Source organism: Heptranchias perlo, chromosome 25 (assembly GCF_035084215.1).
Source record: "Heptranchias perlo isolate sHepPer1 chromosome 25, sHepPer1.hap1, whole genome shotgun sequence".
Classification (NCBI taxonomy): domain Eukaryota; kingdom Metazoa; phylum Chordata; class Chondrichthyes; order Hexanchiformes; family Hexanchidae; genus Heptranchias; species Heptranchias perlo.
Genome location: NC_090349.1, coordinates 39530930 through 39550652, shown reverse-complemented (window position 1 = coordinate 39550652; position 19723 = coordinate 39530930). Strand labels below are relative to the sequence as shown.

At 43.1% G+C, this 19723-nt stretch overlaps 1 protein-coding gene across 1 annotated transcript in view; it reads right to left on the bottom strand.

Annotated features, from left to right (window-relative positions):
- Positions 1-1919: 1919 nt before the first annotated feature.
- wscd2 (WSC domain containing 2) overlaps positions 1920-19723 on the bottom strand; it is a 208760-nt gene continuing 190956 nt past the window's right edge. The window contains exon 8 of the mRNA XM_068006335.1: positions 1920-5206. Within this exon, the coding sequence (XP_067862436.1) occupies positions 4854-5206 (353 nt within the window). The 3' untranslated portion in view covers positions 1920-4853. The remainder of the gene's footprint in view (positions 5207-19723) is intronic.

The window sequence follows — 19723 nt, the reverse complement described above, 5'->3', positions numbered from 1 at the left end:
CATTTACAAAAGCTCTACAGACGGATTCTTACTCCGCTTAGTTTGTTAACCTACAGAAATCGTCTAGTCTCCAAGTCCTTGAGTCCAAGCAGTTGTCTCCTGTCAAGGCTTGCCTTGCCAAGGACCAGGACATTTTTATCAAAATTGCTTTTTGCACTACCTTACTACCTGTCGAAACTGGAGTTATTCGGCAAGCAGCGAGAATCGAGCTTCTAGCTGCTTTGAACTCCAAACAACCAGGAGCTGGCTTTTTTCTCCCGAACCTTGTGGTTGCCCTTGACAACGGGGGTATGTCTGTGTCACAGTCTGTGAACGATTAACTTGGAAGCTTATTATCTGCAAAGAATTTTTACCGATACTTTTGATTTAACATTGTCTGTCTTACATGTGACACAAGTGTGTGTCTGTATGCAGTTCTTTTATTTTGCAGTTGTTTGTTGTGTCTGTCGTTTTGTCGTATGTCAGTGTAATGTTATGCTTTTTTTTATATATATGTGTCTGGTATTTTCAGTATCCACAGGCTGAAAACGGAGGGACACTTCCCCAGACACTTAACACAAAGGGGCCGGATTTCTTCGACCATTCCACCAGACTCCCGCCATAAATTCTGGTGGGCTTGCGGGGGAAAGGCTCAGAAAAAGGCCGGGACCCAGATACGGCAGGATCTTGTTCACTAGGTTGATTTTTGGGATGAGAGGGTTGTCCTATGAGAAGAGATTGAGAAGAATGGGCTGATACTCTCTGGAGTTTAGAAGAATGAGAAATGATCTCACTGAAACGTATAAAATTCTTAAGAGGGCTTGACAGGGTAGATACAGAGAGACTGTTTCCCCTGGCTGGAGAGTCTAGAACGAGGGGGCATAGTCTCAGGAGAAGGGGTCGGCCATTTAGGACTGAGATGAGGAGGAATTTCTTCACTCGAAGGGTGGTGAATCTTTGGAATTCTCCAGCCCAGAGGGCTGTGGATGCTGAGTCTTGAGTATATTCAAGACAGACATCGATAGATTTTTAGACTCTAAGGGAATCAAGGGATATGGGGATTGGGCGGGAAAGTGGACTTGAGGTTGAAGATCAGCCATGATCTGATTTAATGGCGGAGCAGGCTCGAGGGGCCGTATGGCCTACTCCTGCTTCTATTTCTTATGTTCTTATGACCTTATTTGGGAAATCACACTTGGCCTGATAAGAGGCGGAGCCTCTGCCCATCCTTTACAAGGCCATGCCTGAGGGAGTGGGATCAGGTCTGGATATTCCCTATGTTGCAGTATCTTCAGGAGAGGAGAGGATCATACTACTACAGAGAGGAGAGAAGTGCTGGTATGGGGTTTGATAATCCTGAGTCTTTCTAACCCATACACTAATACTCTGCTTTTACCGCAGCCCCCTCACTACAGTGCTGAGGGGGGGGGGGGGAGCCAGTTCCCCAAAAAATCTTGGGAGTGAGCCACAACACTTTATAGAATCATAGAATCATAGAAGTTTACAACATGGAAACAGGCCCTTCGGCCCAACATGTCCATGTCGCCCAGTTTATACCACTAAGCTAGTCCCAATTGCCTGCACTTGGCCCATATCCCTCGATACCCATCTTACCCATGTAACTGTCCAAATGCTTTTTAAAAGACAAAATTGTACCCGCCTCTACTACTGCCTCTGGCAGCTCGTTCCAGACACTCATCACCCTTTGAGTGAAAAAATTGCCCCTCTGGACCCTTTTGTATCTCTCCCCTCTCACCTTAAATCTATGCCCCCTCGTTATAGACTCCCCTACCTTTGGGAAAAGATTTTGACTATCGACCTTATCTATGCCCCTCATTATTTTATAGACTTCTATAAGATCACCCCTAAACCTCCTACTCTCCAGGGAAAAAAGTCCCAGTCTATCTAACCTCTCCCTATAAGTCAAACCATCAAGTCCCGGTAGCATCCTAGTAAATCTTTTCTGCACTCTTTCTAGTTTAATAATATCCTTTCTATAATAGGGTGACCAGAACTGTACACAGTATTCCAAGTGTGGCCTTACTAATGTCTTGTACAACTTCAACAAGACATCCCAACTCCTGTATTCAATGTTCTGACCAATATATATAAATCCCTTGTTACTTTTAACGGTCTGGTAGTGAACTTGCATCAGAGATTCCACGATCTGGCGCTCTCAGTGGGGAGCAGCGATCATAAAGAGCACATTCTGGGCAGTGGTGGGCACCCCAGCCATGACTATTATTGGATTGAAAATGCTGTGCACCCATGATTTCCCTTTCCCCTCCACGCTTGTAGATATTTGAGATTGCTTCTTATGTTCCTAAGAGCATTGCTGCTGGAGTTTAAAAGTGCAAGGCATCTATTACTCTTGAGCAGAAAACCAGTGCAAATGTTGGGAGCCCCCGATCTCAGACTCAACCCCTAAAATTCTTTTTTCCTGTGTTAATCCAGTGTCCTAAGGGATTGACCGCAGAAGGCGGCTAAGGGTTTGAAAACAGGAGGGCACTAAGCACTGTACTGATTAAGGGAATAGATAATTTGAACAAATATACATTTCAGACTGTTACACACTCTAGAAAGGCCCAAGCTTAGAAGGGGGAAGGTACACAGACTGTATGGATTTAACAAGTTTATGCAGAGGATGGTGAATAGGGAGGCAGATGGTGTGGAAAAATTTAAAGGAGGATTGGGAACATAGGAACATTAAGAACTGGAGTAGCCCATTCAGCCCCTCGGGCTTGCTTCGCCTTTCAATTAGATCATGGCTGATCTGCACCTCAACTCCATTTTCCAGCCTTTACTCCATATCCCTTGATACCCTTATCTAACAAAAAGCCATCAATCTCAAGTCTTGAAAGCTCCAATTGACCCCCAGCATCCACAGCCTTTTTGGGGAGAGAATTCCAGATTTCTATTACCCTTTGAGTGAAAAAGTGCTTTCAGATTTCGCTCCTGAACGGCCTAGCTCAAGGTTATGCCCCCTTGTTCTGGACTCCCCCGCCAGAGGAAATAGTTTCTTTGTATCTACCCTATCGAATCCTTTTAACACCTTAAACACCTCGATCAGATCATCCCTGAATCTCCTTTACCCAAAAGGGAATACAAACCAAGTTTATGCAACCTGTCCTCATAAAGTAACCCTCTAAACCCTGGTATCATTCAGGTGAATCTGCGCTGCACCCCCTCCAAGGCCAATATATTTGTCCTGACATGCGGTGCCCAAAACTGAATGCAGTACTCCAAATGGGGTCTGACTGAGGCTCTATATAACTGAAGCATGACTTCCTCCCCCTTTTATAATCCAGGCCCTTTGAGATCAAGGCCGACATTCCATTAGCCTTTTTGACTGAATAGATATTTGAGGGAGCGGGTGATAGAGGGCATTAATTCTTGGGATTGCTTCTTATGTTCCTAAGAGTGTTGCTGCTGGAGTTTAAAAGTGCAAGGCATCTAATACACTTGAGTAGATAACCAATGCAAAGCTGGTTCCTGGACAGACAGCTGCGGTTTAGTAAAAGATGCTATGCCAATTGAATAGTAGGATAGCCTAGGTGTTCAGAGTGCTGATTCCAATATGCAAGTGTTAGGCAACCAGCAGGCCAGTTAACTCAATCTGTGAACTGAAGAAGAAAATAATTTCATAACACATATTGTCGGTCGTGGCCTAGAAGTGAAATGACTATAGTTTTAATTTCATTTTTGGCTAAAGCCACTAATTTAGGTTCTCACAGAAAATTGGATAGAAATTAGGAATTTACTGACTTGGCCTGTTGATAAAACTCCTCTCTTTCTCTCTCTGTACGTATGGTTAAATTACAGACTGGTATTAATCACATTTTATCTCTTCACTTGCCAATATTCTTGCTCACTACTTCCCAGTCCAAGAGAACATTTTTCGTCCCAACTGATCAACCCCGACTGAAGTTATAATGGATTGTACAATCAGACCTGACAAGCCTCTGCAACAATCAGAGTGTCATCTATCTGCCGCTATATGACCAAGGTGAGTTCTGCTTCTATTCCCAGATATCTGGTTCTAAAATATACTAATATCATTTTAAAACGAGTTGCTACGATTTAGCAGGTGGTGGAGGTCAGGACTGCTAATCGTGTTCTGAAGTGCAGTCTAAAAGGAGCAGCAGGCAGGGTGTGCTGTCTCCTCACATTAGATGCATTGGCCACGTCAAGTGCACTCACTGACGGGACATGATAGCCATGCCACTGACAAAAACGTGCCCAAAATTAAAGCAGATTCCGAGAGAAACATGAAGCAAAAGACAATGGTCATTTTCTCAATCTACGGGCTGACTGCTGACTGCAATTAGCTAGTTTGCATACTGTTAACCACTGGCCATCATATTTATAGTATCAAAATAGATGTGTGTTCGGTAACTGTTAAAATTAAAAAGTACTTGCTTCTCCCCTTCATTTCCCCACCGTTATACCAATCAACTGCAGATGACCACATCCCTTTGACATTATTCAGGGATAACCCCTCCCTCTGCATCTCAGCCCCAGATTCGTCAGTTCAAGCAAAACAATAAAAGCAATAATTAAGAGTATTGTTCAATCCCTTCACACCACAGAGCCCGTTAGCCACAGTAATTCCTCCCTTTGCGTAGCACTGAATTCCATATTAAGCCACTGTGCCTTGCAACTCTTCGCTTCCTAAAGCTTGTCTTCCAGCATGTCTATGCTATATAGTTACTATCCCCAGCTGCATTTGGTGACCGTTACTCTATACAGTTGATGCACTTGAGAGCTAATAGCTGCAGAATACTAAAAAAAGCCACCCACTGGGTGGAAAGGAGTACTGGCCGGGGTAAGGGAAGGGAAACACAGCCATGTTTCGAATGCATTTACCAACAAAATCATCTGGGAGCATAATCCTCAGGAACGCCTGCAATGTTTCTCAGTTTGAGCGCCACGTCAACGGTCTTGACGAAAATGTCAATCATCTTCTTCATCTCGGGTGTGTAGGGATCATATTCCAGTTTCCTTAGGCCAGAGCGTTTGAAGTTGCCGTCCTTTTGGCTCTCAACACAGAGGAGCCTGTCGTCAGAGACCTCGAGGCCCAGCACGGACACCATATTTTTCAGTTGGTTAAAAAGGTCGTGTTTCAGATCTTCGTAGTGGACCACCAGAACCTTCTTGCCGTACTTCAGCCAGTTGAGAGTGTGGGAAGCCCACCAGGGTGCATAGTTTTTCACAAACTCAGGCCATTCTGTCAAACAAAAACAAAAAGAGGGAGAAAGAAAGATAAAATATTAAAATTCATATAGGCTCCATTTCATGCAGAAGGACATGAAACATCTATGCACATTGGAGTAAGATATTACATCTGAGGTAATTTGAACTCAGGTACACAGGGAAAAAAATGCAAATCTTTTTCAACTCCAATATTCTATCATCTAGGTGCAGACTCGTGGTGGGATAGAGATTCCTCAATGTTCGCATTCCCTCTAACATCTCATCCATGTGGTGTTCTTCATGTCTGAGTCCAGACAGTGAATGTTGGCAGACTTTTGATCACAGGGGCATCCCTCCCAAACCCAGTTCTGCCCTCACCTGATATCTACACACGCGCACACACTGGAATCACTGGACAGCAATCAGGAATGTAAACCCTGGCTGATTTCCTTTCCCCTCCTCCCTAGTCCAAGCAAACTGTAGTGCCCCAGCTGAGATCAGCAAACTCATCGCAGACCAGGGATCAAACGTGGGATCTGTCCGATTCAGACAAACACTGGGCTGTGCATTTCGTAACGGAGCTATTGAAGCACGCAGCTTATAGACCTTGAAGGGACAAAGTCTTCAGAATGCTGAGGTATGTCGTTGTACATCCCGCTTCTCATTTCATTTCTGACAAAGGGTCTCTATCAGAAATGTAACCTGTTCTCCTTTTAAGTCCTGTTGGGCCTCCTGTTTTGTCAGCATTTGTTTTTAATTTCAGAATTTCATCTTGCACAGTCTTTCTAAACCAACAAGGATGTTGGGTTTGTGTTGTTTCTTGCCAGCTTTTAAAATGGCTGCCTCATGCTTCCACGATCTAAAATGGCGCCACTCAAATGATGTTACAGGATGACTAAACATGGAGATAAACAGATAGACTCAGCTGAATCCACTTGATTTCTATGTAGCAAAAAAATGCACGGCAATTTCGTTGTTTTCAAACTTTTCCTGGTTGCTTTTCAGGAAAGGGCATGGGGAACTCGCCAAGGACAAATAAATGCAGCACAGTATTGTGGAAAAGCTCAATTAAGATGTGGAAGTGCTGAATACTGGGGAGAAAAAGAGCTGACAAGAAGAAACCATCTCTGGCACCTGCGTCACATCTCTATTGTCACGGGTAAATGTCCCAAAGGTGGCCAGCACCTGATGCAACGCAGCGGAAGAATGGGGCAACATCGTAAATCCTTGGGCCCACACTCCCAGCTGCAGAAGCCTCTTTGTGTATACACAATAACAGAGAGAAAACATTGAAGGATTTAAAACAACTGTTTTTTTATCCCTTTTAAAAGTCGTCACATCAGCCAGCAAACATTTGTCAACTATATGCAATGGCTTATAGGCTTCCAGTTAGCTGGGAATGAGCCAATGATGGCCCAGCGTCTGAACTTCTTGTTCTGTTCTCCCAGTCAGATGCGCAGAGCAGATGCCTGATTAAGCAGCTAACTGTAGCCAAGTCCCCACTGAATCATCAGAGACAGAAGCTATTTCATTAAGCAGATATAGGGCAATTCACCTTGTGTAATCACAGCACATAAAACTTTGCTTTACAATGGCCCCGAGGAGATCATAAAACTAATGCCATGGAACAGTGTGACAATTTTACAGATACTTCAGTCTAGGCAAAGGCAACAGCTGGGGCACCATATCAAGAGCTGAAAGAAGAGGCAGGGGTCTTAATATTGCAATGTTATTATAGTGCATAGACCATAATGTCTCTTGCCATGTCTTGCAATAGAATTTCATGAACAATTAAACACTGTTTAACAATATCACTAACAACATCTTTAACTAAATAATGTAATTGGCCATTATTTCATTAATCCAACACTTGTCTTCTCAATGTGGGACCTTCCAACTCCTGCTGTGCTTGGATTATCCTGGCTATTGGTTAGAATTTCACGTGCTCTCACTTTGCAACTGTAGCATTCACTCCTTGGGCAAGGGTGACTGAGAACAGTGAGATTTAATTTGAGCATCTGGCTTTGTTTCCAAGCCCAGGCTGTCGGGGTGAAATTCTCCACTCTTTATCAAATATCAGCATTCTAGGCAAGACAGGTTTAGACAACACTCAAAATTCTATAGACTCTGGAACAGTTCCTACAGATTGGAGGGTGGCAAATGTAACCCCGCTATTTAAAAAAGGAGGGAGAGAAAAAACAGGGAATTACAGACCAGTTAGCCTAACATCGGTAGTGGGGAAAATGCTAGAGTTTATTATAAAAGATGCGATAAAAGAACACTTGGAGGGCATTAATGGGATTGGACAAAGTCAGCATGGGTTTATGAAAGGGAAATCATGCTTAACAAATCTACTGGAGTTTTTTGAGGATGTAACTAGTAGAATAGATAGGGGAGAATTAGTGGATGTGGTGTACTTGGATTTTCAGAAGGCTTTTGATAAGGTCCCACACAAGAGGTTAGTGTGCAAAATTAAAGCACATGGGATTGGGGGGAATATACTGGCATGGATTGAGAATTGGTTGACAGACGGGAAACAGAGAGTAGGAATAAACGGGTCTTTTTCCGGGTGGCAGGCAGTGACTTGTGGGGTACCGCAGGGATCAGTGCTTGGGCCCCAGCTATTCACAATATATATCAATGATTTGGATGAGGGAACTAAATGTAACATTTCCAAGTTTGCAGACGACACAAAGCTGGGGTGGAATGTGAGCTGTGAGGAGGGTGCAAAGAGGCTTCAATGTTATTTAGACAAGTTGGGTGAGTGGGCAAAAACATGGCAGATGCAGTATAACTTGGATAAATGTGAGGTTATCCACTTTGGTTGTAAAAACAGAAAGGCAGATTATTATCTGAATGGTGACAGATTGGGAAAGGGGAGTTGCAAAGAGACCTGGGTGTCCTTGTACACCAGTCGCTGAAAGCGAGCATTCAGGTGCAGCAAGCAGTTAGGAAGCCGAATGGTATGTTGGCCTTCATTGCAAGAGGATTTGAGTACAGGAGCAGGGATGTCTTACTGCAGTTATACAGGGCCTTGGTGAGACCATACCTGGAGTACTGTGTGCAGTTTTGGTCTCCTCATCTGAGGAAGGATGTCCCTGTCATGGAGGGAGTGCAACGAAGGTTTACCAGACTGATTCCTGGGATGGCAGGACTGACGTATGAGGAGAGATTGGGTCGACTAGACCTATATTCACTAGAGTTTAGAAGAATGAGAGGTGATCTCATCGAAACATATAAATTCTAACAGGACTAGACAGACTAGATGCAGGGAGGATGGCTGGGGAGTCCAGAACCAGGGGTCACAGTCTCAGGATACGGGGTATGCCATTTAGAACCGAGATGAGGAGAAATTTCTTCACTCAGAGGGTGGTGAACCTGTGGAATTCTCTACCACAGAAAGCAAATTCATTAGATGTATTCAAGAAGGAGATAGATATATTTCTTAATGCTAAAGGGATCAAGGGATATGGGGAAAAAGTGGGAACAGGGTACTGAGTTAGACGATCAGCCATGATCATTTTGAATGGCAGAGCAGGCCCAAAGGGCCGAATGGCTAACTCTTGCTCCTATTTTCTATGTTTCTATGTAACACCAATCCAGTTCTTGTTGGGTATCGTCACAGCATTAAACTGCCCACACTTTGGCCAAAATCTCACTTATGATGAAAAAAATAGTTGGTGTGGGAAATTGTAATGATTCAGTAGTGGATGCTCTGCTGAGGTTGAGTAAGTGGACCTCAGGTCCCCTACAAACTGGGGTGTACTCTGCTAACGGCTTTGAAGTAGATGACAGGGAGCTTTAATTTGCATTTAAATCCTCATACCTTGCCTGGATGGCAATGGATGCCTAGAACGGGAAGGTATTCCATTTGCTAGCATTGACATCCATATACAATGCAAAAAAAAATCATCAAAATAAATTTAAAAGACTCACTGACTCTGATTCTAGGCAGCTTCTTTCCGAGAATCCGCCTTTTGTAGCTTACCTCTGTGCTGCAGACACATTCGCCTGCAGGCATGTAAAACATGTTACTGCAAACATCAGCCTGACCAGGAACGCATTAACATTGATTTGAACCTGTACCTTCTAGGTTAGGTTAAGTCTATGATAGAGAAAACTGTAAATGGCTTTTGAGGAAAGACAGACTTGATGGGCCAAACATTCTATTTTTGTTGTTCTATTTCTTACGTTCTTATGAAGATTGTTTGGCATCAACTGCAAAGATGGATCTTCTGGACAGGCTTGACTTTCGAACACAACTTCCTGATTTGTCTTGTTTTCTTTCACCCTATGCACTGTCCACACTATGAACTTTGGCCTCTCACTTAGTTGAAAGTTGAAAGGAAAAAGTTGAAGTGTCAGCAAATGTGCTCAATGTAAATAGACAATTACTCATGTTTCTTGCTTCCTTCGTTCTGCCTTTTGTTACCTTTACAAAAGCACCGTGTCAGCGTAGAGTCTGACAGGCTTTCCTATCTATTTTGTGCCTTTGTAATGTATGTGGATGAAGTACACATCAATCGCCTCTCACTTGAGTTTGTAACACTTTGAAGTGTTCTCTAGCCTCCGCTCTCCCTGTTCTGAGCCTTAGCGAGAGCACAAATGCATAATAAGAGTTTTCTGGATTCATGTTATACAAGGGGTTTTGCATTTGGATTAGATTACCTGCATGCAGTTAAAGAAAGGCTTTCACATATGTAGCACTCTATCACATCTCTTAGAAATGTCACAAAGTGGTTCACATATAATGAATTAAATTGAAGTGCATTAACTGTTGTTATGCAGGCAAACCTGGCAGCCATTTTTGCACACAGGTAAATCCTACAAACAGCAATGAGATGAATTGCCAGTTAATCTGTTTTCAATGGTGTTGGTTGAGGGAAGAATGCTGGCCAAGATACTGGGAGAACTTCCTGCTCATCAAATCGTGTTTAATGTTGATGTTATGTTTTGGGGGTTTTAAACTAGACATTTCCTTGGATTCAGCGTCATCGGCTACTTCTGTAAGTGGACCTCATGTCCTCTATAAACTGGGGTGTGCCTTTACCTTCCCAATATCTAGGTAAAAGTAGTGACACCAGAGGTCAGATGGACAACCCTTGTCACTATGGCTTACTGAAATATATCATGTGCCACCACATAATATTCTCATTTTTGGTAGGCAGAAGAACATTCACTCTATCAGACCGTGAGGCAGGCTATAAACCAATAGACAAATTTATTGAACATTAAACAGGTAACTGAATAGTAGTGAGTACAATCAGGATATTTCTAGTAATTACAAACTTTACTAATCTCCTCAAAATGTCAAAAACAACATGAGTGCTTCACTTACACTAATCCTCAAAATCAAACTGACCCTTGAAATGCTGTCACTTAAATCTTGCATGGCTCTGTGATGCCACAGAGTCCGCTGACTAACTTTATACCCCTTGTGGTTCTAGACTAACACCTGTGATATAACTTTGACGATATCTTTAAAGCAGCATTAACAATTGGCAGGTGTGCTGTTCTGACGCGCTATGGGCGGAATTAAATGTGCGGAGAGAAACAGCAGGGAGAGTCAAAGAAAGAAAGGGTGAAAAGAAAAAAGAGCATGAATTTGTATCGCGCCTGATCACATTGCTCAGAAATGCCTCATGACTATGAAGCGTAGTGAGTGTTGTTATGTAGGAAGGAATCAAAGGAAGAAAAGATGGAGAGGCTATAGGAGGAATCAGTAGGGCTATTGAAAGGACTTGAAAGATTTTTTTTTCTCCCAGAGATGAGTGCAGAGACGGTGAAGTGAATGTTAAGGTGTTTGGCTCCTAGGAAATTCGAGCCAATTATGTTTTTTCTTGTGCTGTGGATGTTTTCCTGTGCCCTACAGGCTTTTTGCTCTACGGTTTACATACACAGATAAATTATGGCCTTGATTAAAGAAGAATGCTAATGACAGTTGAAAGTGTTGGAATTAGCATCAGAAGCGATTGCAATCTTGTCACTAGGTGTTACAAAAAACAGCCTAACACCATACTTCAATCCTTCATTAAAAGAACGTGTAATGTTCCTGTTAACTTATGTTAACAGGGGATTCAAATGAAGCCAACGCATGCCTCAATCTGACCTCCAATTGCAAGCGTAAGCTTGCAACACTCTGTTCTCTGAACGTTCCCAGAATGATGTGAACCTGGACCAATTTGGAGGCAGTGTAAATCGTCACCAGATCTGCAGCTATATCTTCTCCTCCTCCACACTGGTTTTGGTCCCCATATACAGTCGAAGCCTTTTAATCAGGACATAGAATCTTACAGCACAGAAGGAGGCCATTCGGTGCATCGTGCCTGTGCTGGCTCTTTGAAAGAGCTATCCAATTAGTGCCACTCCCCCCCTCCCCCTTTCCCCCTAGCCCCGCAAATTTTTCCTTTTCAAGTATATGTCCAATTCCCCTTTGAAAGTTACTATTGAATCTGCTTCCACCGCACTTTCAGGCAGCGCATTCCAGTTTGGTGAAATCTGATTCCAGTGCACTTCACTTTGGTGAAATCTGATTTGTCCTGATTTAACCGATTGTCCCACCCAACGGATGGCATGGCTGACTGTCATGTTTGCGATCTCTCCGGCCCACTGGCATTTCAGTCAGCTGCGACACTCTACAGTCCCATTTGATCAGCTTGTGTCTGCTTGAATGGTAGCGCTCTTGCTTCTGAGTCAGTAAGTTTTTGGGTTCAAGCCCCACGCCAGTTCTCGAGCCCGTTATCTAGGCTGACACTTAAGTGTAGTGCCCGGAGAGTGCTGCTTTGCCAGAGGTGTTGTCTTTCAGATGAGATGTTAATGTGAGGCCTGTGCAAAAGATCCCATGGCACTATTTGAAGGAGAGTAGGGAACCCTGACCAAAAGTCCTACTTCCAGTAACACTATCAAAACAGACTGGGAGTAATTTTCATCTTCACTGCCTGGGCAGTAACCGATCAATGGAATAAAAGTTGGGTGGGTTCCAAAATGGTCAGATAACCCACTCACCAGATTACTGCCAAGGCAATTGAATATAATCCCCATTCTGTGATCATTTAGCTCATTTACTGTTTGTAGGACCTTGTTGTGTGCAAGTTGGCTGCTACATTTGCCTACTGACTGCACTTTAAAAGTAATTGATTGGCTATGAAGTGCTTTGGGACACCCTGAGGACGTGAACAGCGCTATATAATTGTTTTTATTTATTCCCGTATCCTAACTCACACCAAGTCCCGTTCACCCATCACCCCTGTGTTCGCTGACTTACATTAGCTCCCAGTCTGGGAATGCTTCAATTTTAAAATTCTCAATCTTGTTTTGAAATCCTTCCATGGCCTCGCCCCTCCCCATCTCTGTAATCTCCTCCAGCCCTACCACCCCCTGAGATCTCTGCGCTCCTCCTAATCCGGCCTCTTTCGCATCCCCGATTTTAAACGTTCCACCATTGGGTGGCCATGCCTTCAGCTGCCTAGGCCTTAAGCTCTGGAAATCCCTTCCTAACCCTCTCAGCGTCTCTACCTCTCTCTCCTCCTTTAAGACGCTCCTTAAAACCTACTTCTTTGATCAAGCTTTTGGTCACCTGTCCTAATATCTCCTTTTGTAGCTCGGTGTCAAATTTTGTTTGATAATTGTTCCTGTGAAATGCCTTGGGACATTTTACTATGTTAAAGATGCTATATAAATACTAGTTGTTGTTTATTCACTAAAAGAAATTTGTTTGTTAGCAAAATTGAAGCCCATGGGTTCAATTTTGCATGGATACAAAATTGGCTAAGAGACAGAAAGCAGAGAGTAGTGGTGAACGGTTGTTTCTCACACTGAAGGGAAGTATACAACGGCGTCCCCCAGGAGTCAGTATTAGGACCACTGCTGCTTTTGATATATATTAATGACATGGACTTTGGTATACAAGGACCAACTTCAAAGTTTGCAGATGAAACGAAAATCGGAAATGTAGTAAACAGTGAGGAGGATAATAACAGACTTCAAGAGGACATAGAGGAAAGGGCAGGGGAGTGGGACTAATTGGATAGCTCTTTCAAAGAGCATGATGGGCCGAATGGCCTCCTTCTGTTCTGTATCATTCTATGATTAGGTGTGGAAATGTTTTAACGTCATTCATGTGGATGCGCAGATTTGAGTACTAAGCCCTGATGAAGGTCTCAGTATAACATATGGTATAAGTAGTGATGGGCCAGGTGAACCAGGTAAGAGGGCTGTGACCAATGTCATCAAAATGACAGTCTAGCTCTGCCAGGATACCCAGCACAGGCGGCTGGATTCATCCTTTATAATCTTGCTGGATGGGAGGTGGGGGGGGGAACATATGAATTATTCATAAAAACTATCAATAGCTGATTATGTCATATAAAAGTCAACATTACTTCATACTAATCTGTTGTATTATAGCATGCTTTACAATCATGTTACATTGTTAACCCAAGCTCCAAGCCTTAATCCCACCAAGCTACACATAAAATATTAAAATCAAACATTGTTTAATATCTGAAGTATTAACAGAATGGCACAATAATACATCTGTTAGAATGCGTCTATGGCGCTTAGTAATAAAGCATTGAGGGAAAAATCTCAACAAAGGAAAAAATATAATGTCATAAAACTATTTGGCAATCACATCGCCTCTCAGCCTTGAGACACACGTTTTAGTTTTAATGCAATTTTAAAATACGGAGATCAGAAGAATACATAGGAGCTAGCTGTAAGTAGACAGTGGGGCTCAACATTCTCCATTTTCAAAAACCCTTTGCCACCCAGCTGTGACTGAATCTGCAATAAATAGCCCCCCACCAACCCCCACCCCCAAAAATTCAAACAGCAAATCTCCGTGAATTTGCTCAAGATAAAGAATCACTGGATTGGGGGCAATATTCTGGCATGGGTGGAGGATTGGTTATCTAACAGGAAGCAGAGAGTTGGGATAAATGGTTCATTCTCGGACTGGCAACCAGTAGCCAGTGGTGTTCCGCAGGGGTTGGTGCTGGGTCCCCAACTCCTTACAATCTATATTAACGATTTGGAGGAGGGGACCGAGTGTAACATATCAAAGTTTGCAGATGATACAAAGATAGGAGGGAAAGTAGAGAGTGAGGAGGACATTAAAAACCTACAAGGGGATATAGGCAGGCTGGGTGAGTGGGCGGAGATTTGGCAGATGCAATACAATATTGGAAAATGTGAGGTTATGCACTTTGGCAGGAAAAATCAGAGAGCAAGTTATTATCTTAATGGCGAGAGACTGGAAAGTACTGCAGTACAAAGGGATCTGGGGGTCCTAGTGCAAGAAAATCAAAAAGTTAGTATGCAGGTGCAGCAGGTGATCAAGAAGGCCAATAGAATGTTGGCTTTTATTGCTAGGGGGATAGAATATAAAAACAGGGAGGTATTGCTGCAGTTATATAAGGTATTGGTGAGACCGCACCTGGAATACTGCATACAGTTTTGGTGTCCATTCTTAAGAAAAGACATACTTGCTCTCGAGGCAGTACAAAGAAGGTTCACTCGGTTAATCCCGGGGATGAGGGGGCGGACATATGAGGAGAGGTTGAGTAAATTGGGACTCTACTCACTGGAGTTCAGAAGAATGAGAGGCGATCTTATTGAAACATACAAGATTGTGAAGGGGCTTGATCGGGTGGATGCGGTAAGGATGTTCCCAAGGATGGGTGAAACTAGAACTAGGGGGCATAATCTTAGAATAAGGGGCTGCTCTTTCAAAACTGAGATGAGGAGAAACTTCTTCACTCAGAGGATAGTAGGTCTGTGGAATTTGCTGCCCCAGGAAGCTGTGGAAGCTGCATCATTAAATAAATTTAAAACAGAAATAGACAGTTTCCTAGAAGTAAAGGGAATTGGGGGTTACAGGGAGCGGGCAGGAAATTGGACATGAATTTAGATTTGAGGTTAGGATCAGATCAGCCATGATCTTATTGAATGGCGGAGCATGCTCGAGGGGCTGATTGGCCTACTCCTGCTCCTATTTCTTATGTTCTTATATGGCCAAGCTGCTTTCCAGGAAAAGAAAAGACAGAACTTGCATTTATATAGCGCTTTTCACAACCTCCCAAACCACTTTACAGCCAATGAAGTGCTTTTTGAAATGTAGTCACTGTTGTAATGCAGGAGGACTCCCAATTGGCACTAGTTAGAAGTTCAAGTGGGTCTTTCACAAAGTGTAACTACCCTTCTCCCCCTATAGTTCACTCCCTAATTTTCCATCTCCACATTCCACATTACCTGAAAGCACTGCATCGGAGTCGTATAAATTCAACATAAATCAGGCAGGGAGACTTTCTGCCCTGACATCATCAGAACATAGGAACAGGAATAGGCCGTTCAGCCCCTCGAGCCTGTCCCGCCATTCAATTAGATCATGGCTGATCTGTATCTTAACTCCATTTACCCACCTTGGTTCCATATCCCTTAATACCTCTGCCTACCAAACATCTATCAATCTCAGTTTTGACATTTTCAATTGACCCCCAGCCTCAACAGCTTTTCGGGGGAGAGAGTTCCAGATTTCCACTATCCTTGGTATGAAGAAGTGCTTTCTGACGTCATCCCCGAACGGCCTAGAAATGAGAGGAAATAGTTTCTCTCTATCTACCCTATCATCAATTCAAAATCTTTGCAAAACCAGACTCATGAGGAAAAACGACTAGATTGTTGTCTCTGCAGCTTCTTGGTGAAGTTTTATCCTCGTCAAAGTGAGGAATCCCAGTCTGAAGGACAGAGAACCTTTAAACAACATCACACACTCCAGGATCAGATGAAGAACTATTGGGATACAAAACAAAGCTCCCTCCATCTACTCCGCGCCAAGACTGTGGTATGAGGAAAAGGAGGAGCCATCACTGAACCCCAGCTTGGCTAACATCCCACACCTGGGCAGTTTGTAAATTGAGATCTTGGAGTCATTTGAAGCAGCGAATCTGCTGAGGGCCACAGGTGAAGGGAAAAGATCCACAAATGGCTGTTTGGCTATATTTTGAGTATCACCATTGTAGACACAACCTGGGAATTACATTGGAAGCACGGTAAATGGAACACTTTGGAGTCAATTTTCTCTGATGCGCAAGGTAACACTGTGAGAACATTAGAGACAGAAATGCAATCAAGTCTCTAGTGACCTTTGACATTCAGCTGTGTAGATCAGCTAGTTGTCAGGGTATTTAATTGCAATACGATGCACCAATTTAGTTATCTCTTCATTATCAGACAACCCCCATTGGATTTGAATCTGCAAGTGAATTATCTTCCCTTGGGGGGAGGGAAGATAAGTCTAATGAGCATATTTTAACAACCAGTGTCTGTCATAAGAAAGTTTGCAATTTACCGGATTCTTGAGCATAATTTACTTTGTTATATAAAATCAACATCAGTTTAAAAAACCATGACAAGAAAATAGATTATTAAAAAGATAACATCTAACTTTTGTGGAGATGTTAATTTCATGTCAATTTCTGGAACTTGATATGATAGTTAGTTGAGTAGGATGCCTCCTGGTACAGACTGTTCTGACATTCTACAGTATCTATCTGTTTTTCCCCAATGTTATAAATCACAGTTATTATACACAACAGCCCCATGCCACAGAGAGTCAGTGTATCAATCCTTGTGAGTTAATGGCTTCTGCGTAATTCCAGATGGGTTGTTGGGAGGAAGCGACAGGAAAGAGATCGGGTGCTGCCCTATAGGACAGAAAGGGAAACAGGCAGGGGGATCAACAACAACATCCCATCCCATCGAGCCCACTCGCCTCCAAGTGGCTTGGAACATTGCACCATCTCCTACTCTAACCCACTCTTTTCCAGGATGTCCACACTGTGCGACTCCCTACCACCTTCAGTCTTCCCTTCCTCACACTTTTAGCTTTTTAAAACCCATGCTTGGTATAACCTGACCACTACCTCCTGATTTACCTTAGGGGCAATTCTACACGCCCAGCAGGGAAGCGGGCTTACAAGCAGCATGAGTCAGCGATAGGGCTACAATGCGATTGCCCTGATTCTCTGACCTGCACGTCCTACGAGGGTGGCTCCACATTGGGAACGCGAGCTCGTGGAATCAACCCTCATCTCCTCTTTTCAATCCTCGTGGTGTCCTCCCCTAAAGGCCTTGTCCTTCACCTAAATTTCTCAGTTAAAAAACAACCTGCATTTTTAGAGGCCTGAGAACACCCACCTTCAGTCATAGTATCATAGGAATGTAGGGGGTCTGATGAGCCCATTTTGGCCTTCTGGCTGGTCCCAGATTTTACAATATACCATACACTACACTAGCTCTCATAAGAATCAATCGCTTTCCCTACCAAATATCAATGCTAGTTCCCAGTTAGAACTAATCCTTACTGGTAATCTTACAGCACAGAATCTCCATTTATTGTATGTTAATTCATTTTAACAGTTCAAAAAAAAAATCTATATTTCTGGGGGAATGTTTTCAAGATGCAGAATGTGAATTTGGGGCAATGAAAAACCTTTTTTGCACAAATTTTCAGCATGAAGTATTCACAGGCAAAGTATAGCACTGGCTAGATATCGAGTAAAGCTTCTGCTATGCTGCCCAGCAATATACCTCAACCCTCCTACTTTACGGTTTCTCCCCTTGTGGCACCAATGCACCAATTAATTCCAGATATTTTAACAGCCTCTATAAGTAAGTTTACCAATTTGGTGCCAATTTGTGCAAACTGTGGGCAGTTCTGTGCCCAACAGAAACCAGGTAAAGACTTCCCAAACTTGTGAGGCTGCAATGGACTGGTAGATAATCGAACTGCCTTTGTAGTGCTCAGAAGATCCCAGCTTTGATTTCCAGTCTCTGCGGAATTAATTGATCTCGCAGTTATCGGGGAGCTATAATTACCAGTGCCCCTTGGTGACCACCCCAAGGTTCCCCTTTATGGTCACTATTCAGTGACTCCTGATGGAAGGCATGGGCAGGAGTGAAGGCAGGATCAGGCTTGGCTGTGAGGCCCACCGTGATAAAATAGCCTGCCAGCATTTACCGTACTGGAGAGCTGTCAGTGCCCGGGGAACTGTAGTCCGGCAAGGGTCACCACCGTTGGGAGAAAACGGGAGAAAAAGTCTAACCACACGAATTTTGTGTAGGACCTCTATAGCCATCAGAGAGAGATAATTTCATCCCATTGGTCTACACTAGATTCAGACTGCAGTCTCAGAGGTGAAGGGAAGAATGCGTCAATTCCACTGCAACTCCCAATCCCCTAATCTTTACCTATTTGATTAGAGCTATAACAACATATTTCCTCTCCATTAATACTTATTTTAATTGTTCTGCCTAATAAAATATTCTGCTTCTTCATTTAAAAGGATTCTGAAACTATCATTCAATGTATTACCGTTAATTTCAAACAAGCTTACAGCTCAATTGTGCATATCATTGAAAAGACCCTTGAGAGTTTCTCCTGGTTTGGCTGTGTTCCAGGATATAATTCAATCGTCCTGCTTTGCAAAGGGAAGTATCCCACACATTTAAATACTCTTCTATTCTAGTCTATGCTTAGGGGCTTGGGGTTTATTAAAACACCTACGGCTGTTGAAGTTTGTTTGCTTTTGACCGGCACTGGAAGACAGAAAGAGACGTCATTATTGCAGATGGGCACAATGGAACTGAGGCACAGCGCGTACATAGAAACAGTAGGCCATTCAGCCCCTCGAGCCTGTTCCACCATTCAATTAAATCATGGATGATCTGCATCTGAACACCATCTACCCACCTTGGTTCCATAACCCTTAATCCCCTTGCCTAACAAAAATCTATCGATCTGAGTTTTGAAATTTTCAATGGACCCCCAGCCTCAATAGTTTTTTGAGGGAGAGAATTCTAGATTTCCACTACCCTTTGTGTGAAGAAGTGCTTCCTGATATCACTTCTGAACGGCCCAGCTCTAATTTTAAGGTTCTGCCCCCCCTGTTCTGGATTCCCCCACCACAGGAAATAGTTTCTCTCTATCTACCCTATCAACTCATTTAATCATAAACACCTCAATTAGATCACCCCTCAATCTTCTATACTCAAGGGAGTACAAGCCTAAATGGCATCAGTGTATGGGCAAATGGTTAAATAAGGATGTTGTTTACATACCAGTATTAATCCTATTTAAAGAGATGGGTGGGTGAGGGTAGAATGCCAACGTAAAACTGGCACTGTGGTTAAGCCGCCTGATATAGAAACCATCTGATTTTCATTTCCAGTGATTTCACAGGGTGGCAAGTCGAAAATCTACTCCGGGGGGGTCTGAAAATTTGTGGTCCAGTGATAGGAACATAGGAACAGGAGTAGGCCATTAAACCCCTCGTGCCTGCTCCGCCATTTGATAAGATCATGGCTGATCTGTGATCTAACTCCATATACCTGCATTTGGCCCACATCCCTTAATACCTTTGGTTGCCAAAAAGCTATCTATCTCACATATAAATTTAGCAATTGAGCTAGCATCAATTGCCGTTTGCAGAAGAAAGTTCCAAATCTCTACCACCCTTTGTGTGTAGAATAGAATCATAGAAGTTTACAA